Here is a 17,022-nt window from a genome sequence, read left to right on the forward strand (position 1 = left end):
ACATGCTGCATGTCTATGTCAGTCAAGCATCTGATACCTGATAAGTTTTGTAAAACGATCCACAAAAATGAGCTCAGGTTACATTAATCCAGTGTAAATGGATATATCAGCACGAGGTCTATTAGAAAAGTATCCAACCTTATTATTTTTTTTCAAAAACCATATGGATTTGAATCACGTGTGATTGTGTCAGACAAGCTTGAACCCTCGTGCGCATGCGTGAGTTTTTCCACACCTGTCGGTTGCGTCATTCGCCTGTGAGCAGGGTTTGAGTGAGGAGTGGTCCACCCCCTCGGCAGATTTTCATTGTCAGGAAATGGCGGAATGATTTGGGATTTTTTTCCATCAGAATTTTTTCAGAAACTGTTAGAGACTGGCAGCTGGAAACCATTCGAAAAATTTATCTGGCTTTCAGTGAAAATTTTACGGGCTTCACAGAATAAGGACTGTTACTACAGCTTTAAGGACGGCTTTAAGGACGCTCGGCGCGCCGCGCTCCGTGCCGCGCTCCGTGCCGCGCTCCATGCCGCCATCGAGAGCCACAAACCACCGGATCATTTCTAAACTCTGGCTCTGTGGATCCGAGACCGTCGTGCGCACTTTCTCTGGTTATCACAAGAGCCAGACATCAGCCATTTTCCGGCAGATTTCACTTTTAACAAGAGATTTTGTCATGGAAAGCCGAGCGGAGGCTTCGCGCGTCACGACCAATTTGCTGATGGAGCGAGACAAAGGAACACCTCCGTTTTGGTCTCACAGGACAGCTTTGAGATGGCGTTCAAACAGCTGTCAGTGGTTTTTCCATCGAGTGATTATCCGAGAAATTGTGGATGTGCCTGGACATGCCAGAACATGTCCCATGACGCTTCATCACGGCGCTGCTGTGCGCCATGCGGCACCGCCGCGACGCGTGGAATTCCTCCGCACATCTGTCTCAATGTGCCGATAAAGTGCTGATGTCCACGTCTTTTCACAATTCCTGTGCTAGTCAGACGACGTCCCGGATAAAACACAGCGTCCAGTTTGGAAATGAACATTCCACTGTTACAGGAGTTTTTGTCATGGAAAGTGGAGCGGAGGCTTCGCGTGTCGCGGCGGTGCTGCATGGCGCACAGCAACGCCGTGATGAAGCCTCACGGGACATGTTCTGGCATGTCCAGGCACATCCACAATTTCTCGGACAATCACTCGATGGAAAAACCACCGACAGCTGTTTGAACGCCATCTCAAAGCCGTTCCTTTGTCTCGCTCCAGACTTGACAGTCACAGTTGAGGTTTAGTTATGTAGTTATGTAATTTCTGTGTCAATCTATTCACATGCAATCGTGTTCATGTCAGGACCTCAACTTTGCGTTCCTTCACTGTGTAGCTTCAGACCTTCTGCTCTGCTTTGGTATGTGGACAGCACACACTGCAAAGAGTGTATCTCTTGTGAGAAGTGTTAACCTTTCATAGAGGTGTTACCTGTTCTGCAATGGCACATGGAGAGCACACCACTGCAAGGAGTGCAGCTCCATGTAGAGCCAAAACAAAATGAGTCCATTCCGTAGTATGGTGGATAGTTCATTTTCTTTCATTCTTTTTCCTTCCTTCCTTCATGGGGTTACAGCTGTGTTTCAGGCATGTTAATTCAGTAGCCTCTCCCTTCTCTGTCATTTATACTGAGCTTTCTTATTGTATGCAAATTGACCATAAATTTTGCAGACATGCTATAGTGAAGTTATATTATTCCACTTTCCCATGAAATTAGCTCCATCCCAATAGGGCTAATAGACACCTAAGTAACTGACACCAATATCTGTAATTCCTCTTATAAAATAAACATAAATTAACTACATTCTGTCATCACTTTAAAGATGTTTTTATCCTTGGTTTTTTGACTGACCTTCTTCCAACGTTGAGGAATGCGTGCATCGTACATACAGTCAAGAGCATCCCGCAGATTCTCACTCATGATGATGGTTCCATCAATCGCCAACTTGAGGTCCGTCAGTGTGCTTTGGACCAGAATGATGACCTTATTCATCCGGTCAATCTCTTGACGAAGGAAGATGCTCATGGGCTGTAATGGGCCCATCTTTTGGAGACACTTCCTCACCTGTTGGGAGGTTACCATTTAAGGTAATTACAAACTATAAAATATGAAAGATCATTTTCATGTTCCATTTTTGTATCCTGACCAGTAAAGAAAAGAAAAGAAACATACTCTGTAATCCTTTCTGTGAAGAAGTTCCATTTTCGTCAATGTGCCCTTCATATTGTTAATTAAAATCCTGGTTCCTTTGTGTAGTCATAAAATGTACCAAAGAATTCTCTTACCTGGATGCATTGTACATTTGAATGTTTTAAGTACAAACACAGCTCATAACGTGACTTTTGTATAATTATGATCCTTTGTAAGGACTAACGTCGCTGCGCCATCACGCAGACTGTCAAATTTAGTGTATCTCTTTCTCTTTTCCTGGGTAATTATTTATTTTTTCACATCTTTACAAGTTTTGGCTCTTTCTCTGTACTGAAAGCTCAGCACTCCCCTGACACATTTTAGTGAATTAGTGATTTTTATTGCTCATTTTATGACTCATTTTAATGATCAAAAATCACTAAAATTCAATTTTTGCACATTTTTCCAAACAGTGCTGTCTATAATCAGCAGGACCCCACTGATGTGTGCAGTAAATTTTGTGTCACTACAACATAAAACATTGACACTATTGAAAATTTAAGCAATAAAAAAATTCTCACAATGACATTTTTACAAACTGAGTGCTGTAGTATATCCAGCAGGACTCCACTGATGTGTGCAGTGAATTTGGTGACACTACACCTGAATTTATTAAATATTTTTCTGGTGTCTTGTTTTGCACTTTGCTCGGACCCTACACTTCCGTTTTTCTGCCGTCTGCTCGTTCGGGTCAATATTATTTTTCCAGCTCAGAGGACAGCTCATATGGATAAAAATAAGGTTGTAGCTCGTTGTCTACCTTCCTGAGGTCAGAAACTACTAGTGTTGTTTGTTTTTCCACAGCGTTTCTCTTAAGATTATTGAGCTGTTTACCGGAGGGGGGGTTTCTCTCCTCTGTGAATTTGACAGATGGACCGTCCCAATCAAACTCCTCACCTGACACTGTCCCTGGAGCGGAACACACCCAGCGGGGCCAGGCGCTTGACATCATTGAGAGTTGCTCGGATCACCTCCTCAGGCTGTAGTGACCCCCGAAAAAAAAAATCATTTTTGCGGTGATCGGGTTTGCGATCAAGCGTTCTTGCAGTAATTGAGCCGTAAACTTAAATCCATAAACTACTTAAACTGAAAAAAAACATACATATATTATGAATGATATTCACATTTTGTGAGACTCGCGTTCACGTTTTGGAAGATATTTTTCCAGTATTCACTTTTTGCAATTAACGGTTTGCGGACCATTCACGATTTGCAGCTGATTCCTGTTTTGGGGGTTAGCAGCGTGTACCCTGCCTCACGCTCTATGACTGCTGGGATAAGCTTCAGCCCATGACCCTTAACTGGAATAAGCGGGTATAGAAAATGGATGGATTTCCAATTCATGTTGCATAAAAACCAGAGCAAAAATTTACACACACACACACACACACACACACACACACACACACACACACACACACACACACACACACACACACACACACACACACACACACACACACACACACACACACACACACACACACACACTTACTTCAAAAGGTACATAGTCAAGGGGCAGTTTTTCCAACATATCATCAGCCAGCCTGGACACCACAGCCTCTCTGGTTTCCCCTCCACCCGATGAACTGTCTTTAGGCTGAATACTGAGGATAGTGTCCAGCACGTCTTTCGCAAGCTTACTCTGGTACGTAATGTCTGCGTTCGGATGGAGACCAAACAGTTGTGGGGTGTCATAAGATGGTAAACCCTGTGAAAAAAAATAAACAGCCAGTGGTAATTTTTTTTAAATCTCAGACTGAGAGAGAAATGACCAAAAAGTATTTTCCTCTTTCAAGTGCCCGGGACAACCTGTCTGTTCTGTTGGTCATTTCATCACTTCACACTGAGCTGGCAGAAACAGCCTGGCAGGGCTTACAGGAAAAACAGTTGCCAGCAATATGGAATCAGATTTCTAGATGTGTTCATTTCACAAAACAAATATGGCAACACAGTGGAGTATTGTCAGGTGAAGACTTGTGAACGTCCATCTTTGGAGAATATTGGCATCTTTTAATGATAACATCACATAAAATAGACTTAGCCCTGCAAAGCTGTTCAATGCATGGTCCTGATGGCCACTAAAACCACTGTTGCTTGTTTAACATGACACCTTCAAATTTAAAAAGTAGCTTGACCACAAAGTTGACCGAAGTATCCATCTTTCATTACTCTGTGAGTGGGTGAAGTGGTGATAGCAGGGTAGGATGCCAAAATCTAACCCCTGGTCCATATCGTATCATATCAACTAAGGGATTACCAGTTGGCATGAAATTCGGTGGGGTTCTTGTGTGCCCCGTGGCTGCTACAGTAACCATGAAGGCCCACCAGGAACCCTGAACACAAGACAAAGGTGGATCAGGCAAAGGATCTGTCGAGGACTGTAAGTATGCTCGCATGCAACAACATTCCTACATTAACCAAACCCATGCACAGACATCTCTAGATCGACTCTGGATGTAGAATTCCATCATCCCATCCAGAAACCCACTAAAAGACAATCTTCTTCACCACTGAGAGATTGCCACAATAATAATGATGACTGCAGGGTACAACCAAGAAGCCTAGATGGCTAATATGAATCATATATTATGTGTTTGTTGACTTAGCCAAAGCTTTTGATTCTGTGGACTTAAACATCTTGATGGATAGGCTACGGGAGACAGGTTTTTCAGACAACTCCATTACATGGTTTAAAAGCTTTTGCTCTAGGCGTATGCAGGTGATGAGAGTTGAAGGGCTCCTCTCAGAACCCCTACCTCTTCACAAAGGTCTGCCTCAAGGCTCCATCCTAGGTCCCACCCTGTTCAATAGTTACATAAATAATATCACATATGCTGCAGGTCAGTGTCAAATGCATTTGTACGCAGATGACACTATCCTGTATGCGCATAGTCCCTGTTTCAACACTAGTCTGTCTTTGATCCAAGACAGCTTCATTTCACTTCAATATGCCTTTTCTGAGCTTCGACTTACGTTAAATACAAGAAAAACCAAATGTATGTTCTTTAACAGAAACCTCCTCCCGCTCCCTGAGAGTCCAGGTAAAATTGTATCCCTGGACGGATCAGAAATTCAGACTGTCTCACACTATAAGTATCTAGGTGTATGGCTTGATAATTCTCTGGTTTTTGAAACCCACATCATTAACCTGCTCACCAAAGCAAAGGCGAGAATTGGCTTTTTATACCGCCATAAAAACACTTTCACTCGCCCAATAGGAGAGCTTTTGGTAAAAACTACAGTTCTCCCCATCCTTGATTATGGAGACTTAGTTTACAGAATGGCATCAAAGACTCTGCTCCACAAACTTGATGTTGTATATCATGCTGCCATACGCTTTGTTACAGGTGCACCTTTCACCACGCACCACTGTGACTTGTACTCAATGGTGAAGTGGCCCTCTCTCCACACACGTAGACAAATCCATTGGCTATTGTGTATTTACAAATGTCTGATTGGCTTGGCTCCATCCTATTTGAGCTCTTTACTAAACATCCACACTTCTAGTCGCGCTCTCCGCTCCAGCACTTACATCAGTCTGGTGGTCCCAAACGTTTGCACTGTCTTTGGTCGCTCATCTTTCCAGTTTTCTGCAGCAAGTGACTGGAATAACTTACAACAGTCTCTAAAGCTTAGTTTGTTTTTACCCCTATCTACTTTTAAAAACTCAATTTCTAACATTTTACAGGACCATTGCACATGTTTTTAATAATGTATATCTTAATTCTTAACATTTTCTGTTTTATTGTTGTTTCTGCAGTTGTTTTACTGTATGTTTTTCACTGATGTATGTGGAGATTGCGAATCTGTTATTCTCTTCTGCAGTTGTGTTGCCTCTTGTCCAGGTCGTCATTGTAAATGAGAAAGTGTTCTCAACTGACTTACCTGGTAAAACATTGAATAAATAAATAAATAAATAAATAAATATTGAAGCATATAGTGATTGATTGACATGAACAGCTTCATAATGAATTCACACAGAAGTTATATGATGAAGTTATACATAGTCAAAAACACCATTACAGTCATATGTATATTTACTGTCATTGGGATGACTAACATTAGTCGACTAGTCATCGACTAGCCATTGAATGAATTAAGCCCATTTTGAATCTTCATGGTGAAACTCAAAATGTGACATTTATTTTAACAAAGTACAAAATCACAAATACAAAAATCAGCATTAGCATGAAGACAGTACATGCATTAATTTACTAGGCGTAGACGACCCGTTTGAGTTGACTAATTCACCTGCCAAGGTTCACACACTTTCTTCAGAGTGAAGGCAGTGGTGGCAGCTCCAGCAGGTCTATTTTATTAAGGGTTAATGAACTTAATAAATGGCTTTCGACTAGTTGATGAATACAAAATAGTCAACTAATTGGATGTTAGCTAGTCGTAGTCAACTATTAGGGCCCCTTCACACATAGTACAAATAAGTACAAATCAGGGTGAATCACGGCGAAACAGCTTGTATGAACGAACCACGAAAACACCGAACTGATTTCGGGAGGGACACGTGGTCGGGCAGGCGTGAAGGATCCCGCTGAACTACAGTTTTGTGCGCGCTCCGGAACACAGTGCGAGCAGCTGGAGTGTGTGGAATGACATCACGCAGCTACTGTGCAAAAAATAAAAATAAAAAATATATGCCACCAGCGGGATTCGAGCCTGCAATTAATTAAGAGACAGAAACTTTACCACTGCGCCACCATCACTGTCCTATAAAAGGTGCGTAAAATGCCTGAAATCAACAAGGAGATAAACGTATTTTAAAAAAAAAAAAAACAGACCACACACCATAAAAAAATACTGCACAGCGGGCAAGTATGAACCAGCTGCTCCTCTGTAGATGACCCATGGTCATAGATGTACAGTCATGACATGAAGGAACCAGTTCATGTCCACATCTGCTGGCCCAACGTTTCCATATGGCAAGCCAGCCTGACACACATGTCCTGTGGATGGCGCGCTGCAGGACAGACACATCATATGGAACAAAGCTCCCGTGGGTGATGTGACATTCAGATCGCCCACTGTGTGTTATGACCTGACGGTCCATTTCACCTGAGGTAGCCTGTCAATGTGCACGCCGTGCGCTCGCTCGCTACAACCAGTCGCAACAGCGATATATGTTTTTATGTATGCCCATGTGGGGACAGCAAGCAGACACGTGTGTCACAGTAGGCAGTTGTTAGGTCATGTCCGTCCAAACACAGTACGTGTTCCCCCGCTGGGACGTCCAGAACCAGAGATCTCAACAGCTACGGCTGTCAGCGGCAACGCCCCCTGTCAGTGCAGCGCACACACCAATGTGTCACTCTGTTTCTGTGTTATGTGATTATTTCTTTTTAGTTAGTTGTTATGTTACTGTGTATGTAGGTAGTGTTGTACTTACTAATATACCTGTCCTGGCTGTGGTCTCTGTGTTTTCAATGTGACATGTCATGTGCACAGAGCCGTCATTCATTTGTAGCTGATAGTGAGTCTCTGGTCAGCAGCTGGGAGGCAGCTTGATGTGCTGTGTGCGCTCTAACGTGGCTGGCTGCTCCATCTGTACATCCATATCAGCAGGTTATGCAAGTGCCCCCCCGCGGCACGTGGATGGGGGAGAGTGCAACACATGTGCCATTCACACGCACGGCACATGTGTTGCGGGGGGAGCCGACACTCTGGCACACCACGTGTTGCTGTTTTGCAACGCAACACTCATGGGGGCACTTAGACAAATTTCACAGTCAGCTCGAAAGTGATCATCTGCTCACTACTTTTGTGCTAACAGTGGGAATGGCCACACATTTTTTAAGTGTCAAGCGAGCTGTGTTAGATGTTTGCGTGTGTCACCTGAAATTTGTCTGACACCTGCCACACTAGGGATCAAATGGGTTCTCACAGGGCACACTCTGTCTTTCAGCCACTGGTGTGTGCAAATAGTTGTAGCGGCGGCTGTTGGAGGCAGCTCTGATTTTACACAAGAACACAATTCGGACACATTTGTTCTATGTGTGAAGGGGCCTTAACAGTTATTGGGGGAAATAACCCACAGGCATAACCTATATTTGCTACCCAGGTTCACCTCAGCCTGGGATGACACATACCAGAAATTACTCATAATGTGATCTTCACAAGATTAATGGGGCTATACAGATAGCATTTGCATTAAGACGTGATTTATCACAGTGGCAGTATGGTGACTTAGTGCTTAGCACTATTGCCTCACAGCAGTGAGGTCATGGGATCAATTCCCACCTGTGGCCTTTCTGTGTGAAGTTTGCATGTTCTCCCTGTGTTTGCATGGGTTCTCTCCGGGTGCTCTGGCTTCCTCCCACATCCAAAGACATGCACGTTAGGTGGATTGGTAAACTTTAAATTGTCCGTAGGTGTGCATGCGGGTGTGAATTTGTATATTTGTCTATATGTGGCCCTGCGACAGACTGGTGTCCTGTGCAGGGTGAACCCTGTCTCATGCCATGTGCCTGCTGGGATAGGCTCCAGACCCCCGTGACCCTTAATTGGAGTAAGCAGGTGAAGATGAGTAAGTGAGTACTACAGGTGTGTGCAGTCCCCTGGTGGGCTGGGAAGGTGCCCTTGTGCTTGAGTTTGTCAAATTTATGTCCAAATATAATGCTCATCTACAATTAATAAAATGTCATGAATGATAAATTTTAAAAAGTCTCTGAATTTCAATTTTGTAAATCCATTTAATATTTCATAAAAAATAATGGATTATTATTAAAATGTAATTAGAAGTAAATTAAAAACAATAACATTGGACTTAAATTATGTATTATTCTTCACTTCTCTGAGATAGATTAACATAGTACACAAATACTAAATTGTAATTAAAGGTTGGAGTGGGTCCCAGAAGATTTTCAGGTTCCACAGTAGTTTTGGAAAGTCTGATCTAGACTTTCAATTTTAAAAAAGAAAAAACAGTTATAATGAGTTTGGTTAAATTTTAACAGAAGTTGTTGTAAATCTGCCATATACAGGTACAGTATCAAAGTTAAACTGTATTGCTTTGTATAGTTAAAGTGTTGCAGTGACTGCAGTGTAATTAATCCCAAGTTCACTTCACATAATGCTTTTTTCAGGCTCAACAGCATCACGTGAGACAGAGGTAGATCTAATCAATTTTATTTTATTTCAGGAAAATCGCTAATTAATCCTGCAGCACATCTGGAGTGCTGCAATGGTGTGAAACTGCAATTAACACTTGAACACAGTGGCAGAAAATAGACCGGCATCATAATTTAACAGCATAGGCAGTTGTGGCACTCACACATACTGTGTCATTAAAATTTGACAGTTCTCTTTGGTTAGAAGAAGACTTTTTCCTCTATATTCAGTTCTCGGGTGACAGAAAGCAGCTTATAATTTGCATGATTTTAAAGATACTCGTGATTTATGTTGCCGCAGGAGAGTTTGTCCCTCAGACATCTATCAAAGTCAAACATTGTGAAAGAGCCCGGCTAGAAACAGGAGGACACAGTGAGAAAGACTCACAGGTTTTTGGTGTGAGTTGCTTTTGCCTCCCACCGTGACCATTTGTTTCCTCTTGGGGGGTTTTAGCTCTGTTCCTGTCTGTCTGTATTTTACTGAAAGAACTGCAATCAGAACATGAAATGTATTGTGTGCCATTGCGTGGATGCAAAGTGTGAACACATGCGTGCTTTTGTGTGTATCGGTGTGGACTCCAGGGCTGTTTATGTCATTCTCCATTTGAGAGGCGCTGCAGAGGAATAAGCCTGCTGAGCCCAGCAGCCCTGAGCATCTATCATAATGAAACTAGATTTAATGAAACTAGCTCAGGAACTGCCCCCAGATACAGACGCACAGTCTCTTTCTTTCTCTCTCTCTCTCTCTCACACACACACACACACACACACACACACACACACACACACACACACACACACACACACACACACACACACACACACACACACACACACACACACACACACATATATATAAAACCCTAATAAATTACATATAATCTGTAATGAAATGAGCATACTTGCAGTTTATCTAAAAATCAAACATGGCAGCTTGTATCTGGATATGAAAGGAATCCCATTGCGTCAGCATACTGCAGAAACCTTGTGTAGCCATTTTTTATGTTTTTGCCCAGTTTCTGATGTCAGTGAAAGCTGGCGGTCTAAAATGCAGACAAAACTGGCAACACTGCATGTCCCAAATAGAATTCTCAAAGCAGAAAACTAACTACTTCCAGGACTCAGATGAGCTATATTTGGGGTTGTTGCACACCCCCTTTTCAAGAAACATTACCTTAAAAATGCAAAGATTGACCCAATACCAATACACCCCCTTTCACCCTACCATTTTTCCCTGGAACAGAATGAAGCAGTACAGTGAAGGGACAGTCCTGGGATTGGGCCTTTGGCTCATCGTTTGTTCCTATTCTATCACTAAACTAAACTCCATTGCAAGCTCATGGTGATCAGGCCACCGCCAGTACGTCATGAAGGAATTTGTGTTTGATAGGTAAAATCGTTAACTTTCGGTTACTGTTTCTTGCGTGTTCTGTTTCAGTCGTGAATCAGCTAGTATCAGCTCTCTCTATGCTATTTATTACTGCCATTCACCTTACTGAAGCTTGACAATGAAAGTGAGTGATAGAATAAACAGCAAGAAAGTCATGGGATCGCTTCCCAGCCGGTTCTTTCTGTATGGAGTTTGCATGTTCTCCACATGCTTGCGTGGGTTCCCTCCAGGTGCTCCAGCTTCCTCCCACTTCCAAAGACATGCAGGTTAGGTGACTTTAACATAGGTGTGAGTGAGAGCATGAATGTGTTTATCTGTGTACATGTGACCAGCGGCTCATCCAAGCTGTACCCTGCCTCTTGCCCTATGACCCCCAGTTATAGGCTCCAACTCCCAGTATAGAAAGTGAATGACTGAATGAAAACAACAGATGCATTGACACAGAAGGCTCATATATGTACTTCAAAGAGTCAGCCCTTAAGATTGAGTTGGTAATGAACAACACAATACTAATGAAAATCATCCGTATGCTTTTGAGTCACACTACTGCCATAAACAAATTAACCAACAGACACACAAAAACAAATGATCGCCACACTCTAAAAAGGAACTTCTGTCCTAACGAGAAACAACTGATGTAATATTTTGCATAGATTTTTTTTTCAGTTATTTCAACTTTCAACTGAGTTAATGTGACAAGACTTCTCTTAGTTGAGTTGAAATAATTTAAAAATCTATGCAAATTGTTATATCACTTTTTCTCATTGAGACAGCGGTTAATTTTGCATGTCATGTACTAAATATGCTTAATTAGTAATTACAGATGTTATACTTTTTACACTAATCATCATCTATAATTGATATTTACTGACATGATACCTTAAGCACAACAATTAAATAGTTGTCTCCCTCAGTGTGCACCTTTACCCACTGTCACTGAATAAAATGTTCTGTTTTTTGAGAACTACTGTACATGCAAACTATAATTTTTAGGTTAACTCGGCTACAACAGTTTGCCATTTCTACCATTGACACACCACGCTGCTGCAGCTACAGCACCGCTACGCTTTATGATCAGCACCAATCACCTGGCAACCAAGACCCTTCCTGGATAACAGCAGCTTTGTATAATTATTTAATTACGTTCTCTTATGGCCATTGTTTTTCTAAGATAGAGCAGCTTTGTGCTGTGGTTTTAAGACCTTGCTGATATTTTTGAATCAAAACTCAAAAGGATTTTTATTTAATTTAGATTGTGGCTGGATGTCCACATATAGTACTGGACTTGCTTTGTTTCACATATCGCCACATCTTTGTCGTGTTGTTGGTCCAACCTACACACATGTTGGTTGCTGTGTGTGTGAGTTCATCCAGTGGATCTTTTTTTTTTTTTTTTAAGTGTATGGCTGTTGGTCAAATAAAGAACCAGCTGTTTGACCACCACTTTGAGCCTGCACTGTGTTGCTTTCCAGCTATTTTTTTCTGCAATTTTTTATTTTTACATCTCCAACAGGTGTGCTGCGCTGTTAATATTCATGACAACAGGGTATAACGATGTAATGACTGATGATCTGACTGGCCATTCAGTTACGTTTCAGTTCCGATATCCATCACAAACAGACTTGCTGCCTATTTGCTGCCCAGCAGAAGGCACTGCTGTAATGTACTGGTGCAGAACTAATGGACAATGAGGCAATGACGAGTGGTGTCTATCAGTTCTGTACACGTATCACAGACGCAGCAGACCGCAGATGGAAGGCAAACATAGTATGTGGAAATCCAGCCTTTCTCACCTGAATGTACGTGAGGTACTGATCAATACTGGTGCATTTTGGGATGCTGTAGCCTTGATAGAATTTGAAGTTATCTCCAAACATTTCTTCTGTAAACCACACTTTGGAGAAGGTGTTGAGAAGACGCTTGTCATAGTCGTCAGTCACACGGCCGCCATATTGAATCTCTCCAATCATGTATTGAACCGTGTTCCATGACACTCCCTGAAGGACAAGGTGAAAAATGAAAATGGTGAAACAGTTACAGTATTTGACCAAACCATGGGAGCAACTAATATAGTTTGTTTAGCCTGTTCAAAAAATTTGGTCTTTAATGTTTCATTTCATGAATGTTTTTATTAGTCCCGCAGTATTCTTACAATGTTCTAGATCTACAACTAATATTTTTGATTTTTGTTGTTCTCATCTAAACAATTCAGAAAAAAAATGTGGAAAAGTACCAGGATCTTGATGGTGATTTAATATTTAGGACTATAATATTTTCAACATTTAACTGGACAATACTGTGAAAACGATTTCCAAATAATTTATGGGATGGCCATAAATCTGTGGGGCGAGTGTGTCAGGGGACCGAATTCCGGTGTCACTGACCAAATGGTCCTTCCTAAACAACGGTCCCCATGCTTCACTGCGCATGCATCATTTCAGAGCGTCAGCAGCAATTCACAGATTATCGCCTTGTTTCTGCTTAAAACTGCATTCCAGTCATCATCTATCTCAGTGACAGATATCTGAAGCTTTTGTACAACAATCATTTCCACATAAATTCAGCAGTATTTCATAATAAAAGACAGGGAAGCGATCAGAGCAGAGCAGCACGTTTGAGACTGACTCTGAGTCAGCCTCTCTACACTCAAAGTGCTCAAAGGTAAATGTGATTATTAAACATCAGACAAAGTAAAACCTCTTAAATCATTCTAAAGTTACTTTTAAGCAGAAATGAGGCAATAATTGCTGAATCGCTGCCGACGCTCGAAAACAACACATGCACAGTGAAGGCAGGGGGAACCGATTATTGGCGGGGAGGGTGGCGTTCAGTCTACGAGACCGGTCACTCTTTGATGGGTGCCAGAGTTCTTCAGCAATATGCTAAACCCCCCACAGCACCTGCTGTTCATGTCATGTAAGTCTATTTGGCTGTTTAAGTCTGTTTAATTCTTTAAAAAAATAAATGAAATGTGATTTTACAACATGTCATAAAACTGATTAATGAATATTAAGATATGAAATGCTATATAAAATGTTACAAATCAGTATCAAAATAATAATTATGACTCAACAATAGAGTTTTAAGAAATGTGTCATTATTTCAATTTAATGTCTGTCTAGTTAAATTTCTGCTTTCACCCATGTGGCTCTTTTATTCATGTTGTGATAAAACAGTCCGACCTTTATGGCCCCTTCACACATAGTGGAAAGTCTGGACGGTGTTTGGACAAAAACGGTGAAACAGCACGAAACAGTTCAAAATTAGCACATGAAACGTCATGCTGATGGGCAGGCGTGCACAAACCCAGTGCGAGAGTTCATGCATGCGCCGGTGTTCGTCGAGCTGGAACAGTGCTAGGTGCAGCACATGGTGCCGCTTATGTGGAAGAAATGAAAACCAGCTGGTATGTGTGGAAGCACATCACATCGCTTATGTGGAATAAATAATAAAATAAAAACCAGCTGGTACCTGTGGGATCACATTGCGCCGCGTATTTGTAATAATTGAAAAAATAAACAAAAAAAACCCCACACCACACCCGGGATGCAAACCCGTCAATTTTTTTTTTTTTTTTTATATAGCGCCAAATCACAACCGAGTTGCCTCAAAGCGCTTCACACAGGTCAGGTCTAACCTTACCAACCCCCAGAGCAACAGTGGTAAGGAAAAACTCCCTCTGAGGAAGAAACCTCAAGCAGACCAGACTCAAAGGGGTGACCCTCTGCTTGGGCCATGCTACAAAACATAAATTACAGAACAATTCACAGAACAATTCACGGACGAATATACAAGAAATGCTATTGGCGCACAGGACAGGAGGATCGCCAACACGAACACAACTCCCATCTCTGGATGGAGCTGCACCTTAAACAGAGAGAAAAAACAGAATCAGGCATCAGAAAGACAAAAAATACTGTATAATTTGCCAGCATTAAACAACAAGAAAAACAGAAGAAATACTAACGTGATCGCCGGCCGCAAGCCCTAAACTTCACTAAAAGACCCAGAATTTAGGTAAAGTTGAGGCCGCGGCCCGCTCCTATTACTAATAAAATGAATTAAAAGAGTAAAAGCGTAAAACAAAACTGTACCAGTATGCTAGCCATATGAAAGGGAAAATAAGTGCATCTTAAGTCTGGACTTGAAAGTCTCCACAGAATCAGACTGTTTTATTGATGCAGGGAGATCATTCCACAGAACAGGAGCACGATAAGAGAAAGCTCTGTGACCCGCAGACTTCTTATTCACCTTAGGGACACAAAGTAGTCCTGCACCCTGAGAACGTAAAGCCCGGGCCGGTACGTAAGGTTTAATTAGGTCAGCTAGGTAGGAGGGTGCCAGTCCATGAATAATTTTATAGGTTAGTAGCAGAACCTTAAAATCTGATCTCACTGGGACAGGAAGCCAGTGAAGGGATGCCAAAATGGGTGTAATGTGGTTGAACTTTCTGCTCCATGTCAAAAGTCTGGCTGCAGCATTTTGAACCAATTGGAGACCCCTAATGCTAGACTGCGGTAAACCAGAAAATAGAACATTGCAGTAGTCCAATCTAGAAGAGATAAATGCATGGATCAGGGTCTCAGCATCAACCATAGACAGGATGGGACGAATCTTCGCTATATTTCGCAGGTGGAAGAAAGCAGTCCTAGTAATATTTCTAATGTGGAGGACAAAGGACAATGAAGGATCAAAAATTACCCCAAGGTTCCTCACTTTGTCAGTGTGATGTATGACACACGAGCCTAGGCTGAGTGTTAACTGGTCAAATTGATGCCGATGTCTCACTGGACCAACAACCATCATTTCAGTCTTATCAGAGTTTAAAAGTAGGAAGTTTCTAGACATCCAACTTCTCACTGCTGCAAGGCAATCTTCTAAGGATTTTATGTGAATGAGATTACCAGCAGTTATTGGCATGTATAACTGAGTATCATCTGCATAGCAGTGAAAGGTAATCCCAAAACGCCGCAATATGTGCCCAAGGGGTGCTATATAAAGGGACAAAAGCAGGGGGCCTAAGACAGACCCCTGTGGAACCCCAAATTTCATGTCACTAAGGTTAGAGGTAGTGTTACTGTACAAAACACAGTGAGAACGACTGGTCAAGTATGATGTCAACCATGCAAGGGCACTCCCAGTAATCCCAAATGATTTTCCAGCCTATCAAATAGAATATGATGATCCACTGTATCAAATGCAGCACTGAGATCTAACAGCAACTGAACCGTAGTGGTGTCCGAATCCATTGTAAGCAGGAGATCATTCACCACTTTAGTGAGAGCTGTCTCTGTGGAATATTTTCTAAAAGCAGACTGCAGTGTCTCAAAGAGATTATTCTCAGTAAAATAGTCTACGAGCTGGCGTGACACCACTTTTTCCAGAATTTTAGAGAAAAATGATAGATTTGATATCGGCTGATAGTTTGTCAATACACTAGGGTCAAGATTAGGTTTCTTAGGTAATGGTTTAATCACTGCAGATTTGAAACATTTAGGAACATATCCAGAAGTTAAAGAAAGATTAATAATTTCCAGCATAGTCGGCCCAAGAGTGGGCCACAGGTCCTTAAACAGTTTTGTTGGTATAGGATCAAATAAACAGGTTGTGCTTTTTGTTGACATTACGAGTTTTGTCAGCATGCCTAGTGAGATACTGTCAAATTCTGTAAATCTAGGTAACACCTCAGTAGTGGCGCCCACATCAATAGCAGGGTGTAGTGGCTGGATTAACCTTTCAAAATCTCTGATCTGCAGTCAGAGGCTTTATCGCTGAGCTACGGAGCTGTTCTTTGGAAGCTGCAGGATGCCGCCCCATATCAGGAAGGACATGGAAGTATTACAAAAAAAATTAAAATCCCACACCATATAAAAACACCGCATTTATCAAGCGAGCAATACAAATATGATCCGTCTGTTCCTCTGGTGATGACCCATGGTCACAGACATAGAGTCATGAAATTACATGAATGAGAAGCAGTGTGCTCTGATCATGTATGTGGACATGATCAGAGCACACTGCTTCTCTGGTCAGGTGCGTCCACTTGGCTGCGCGCGTGTTCTGCCTGACACGCATGTCTTGTGGACAGCGCACCACAGCACAGACACTGTGTCATGTGGAACAGAGCTCACGTGGGTGATGTGCGCCAGAAAAAAAATATTAAGGGGGCAATGAGTCGCCTCACATGGCAATGAGTCGCCCCCCCCAAAAAAAGTGTGCACCGGAGGCCATGTAAATACAGCAATCAGACACACGCGCCTCACATTGTACAGTTGTTTGTCTATGAC

General features: G+C 42.1%; 1 protein-coding gene across 1 annotated transcript in view; it reads right to left on the bottom strand.

Moving 5' to 3' along the window:
• The window catches only part of dnah5 (dynein, axonemal, heavy chain 5), a 366,123-nt gene that overhangs the window by 15,851 nt on the left and 333,250 nt on the right, over positions 1–17,022 (bottom strand). Inside the window, exons 82-84 of the mRNA XM_034175262.1 lie at positions 12,529–12,732; positions 3,720–3,935; positions 1,886–2,098 (exon numbers count right to left, since the gene is read on the bottom strand). Coding sequence (XP_034031153.1) covers positions 1,886–2,098; positions 3,720–3,935; positions 12,529–12,732 — 633 coding nt within the window. The remainder of the gene's footprint in view (positions 1–1,885; positions 2,099–3,719; positions 3,936–12,528; positions 12,733–17,022) is intronic.

This window comes from Thalassophryne amazonica, chromosome 7 (assembly GCF_902500255.1).
Source record: "Thalassophryne amazonica chromosome 7, fThaAma1.1, whole genome shotgun sequence".
Taxonomy (NCBI): Eukaryota; Metazoa; Chordata; class Actinopteri; order Batrachoidiformes; family Batrachoididae; genus Thalassophryne; species Thalassophryne amazonica.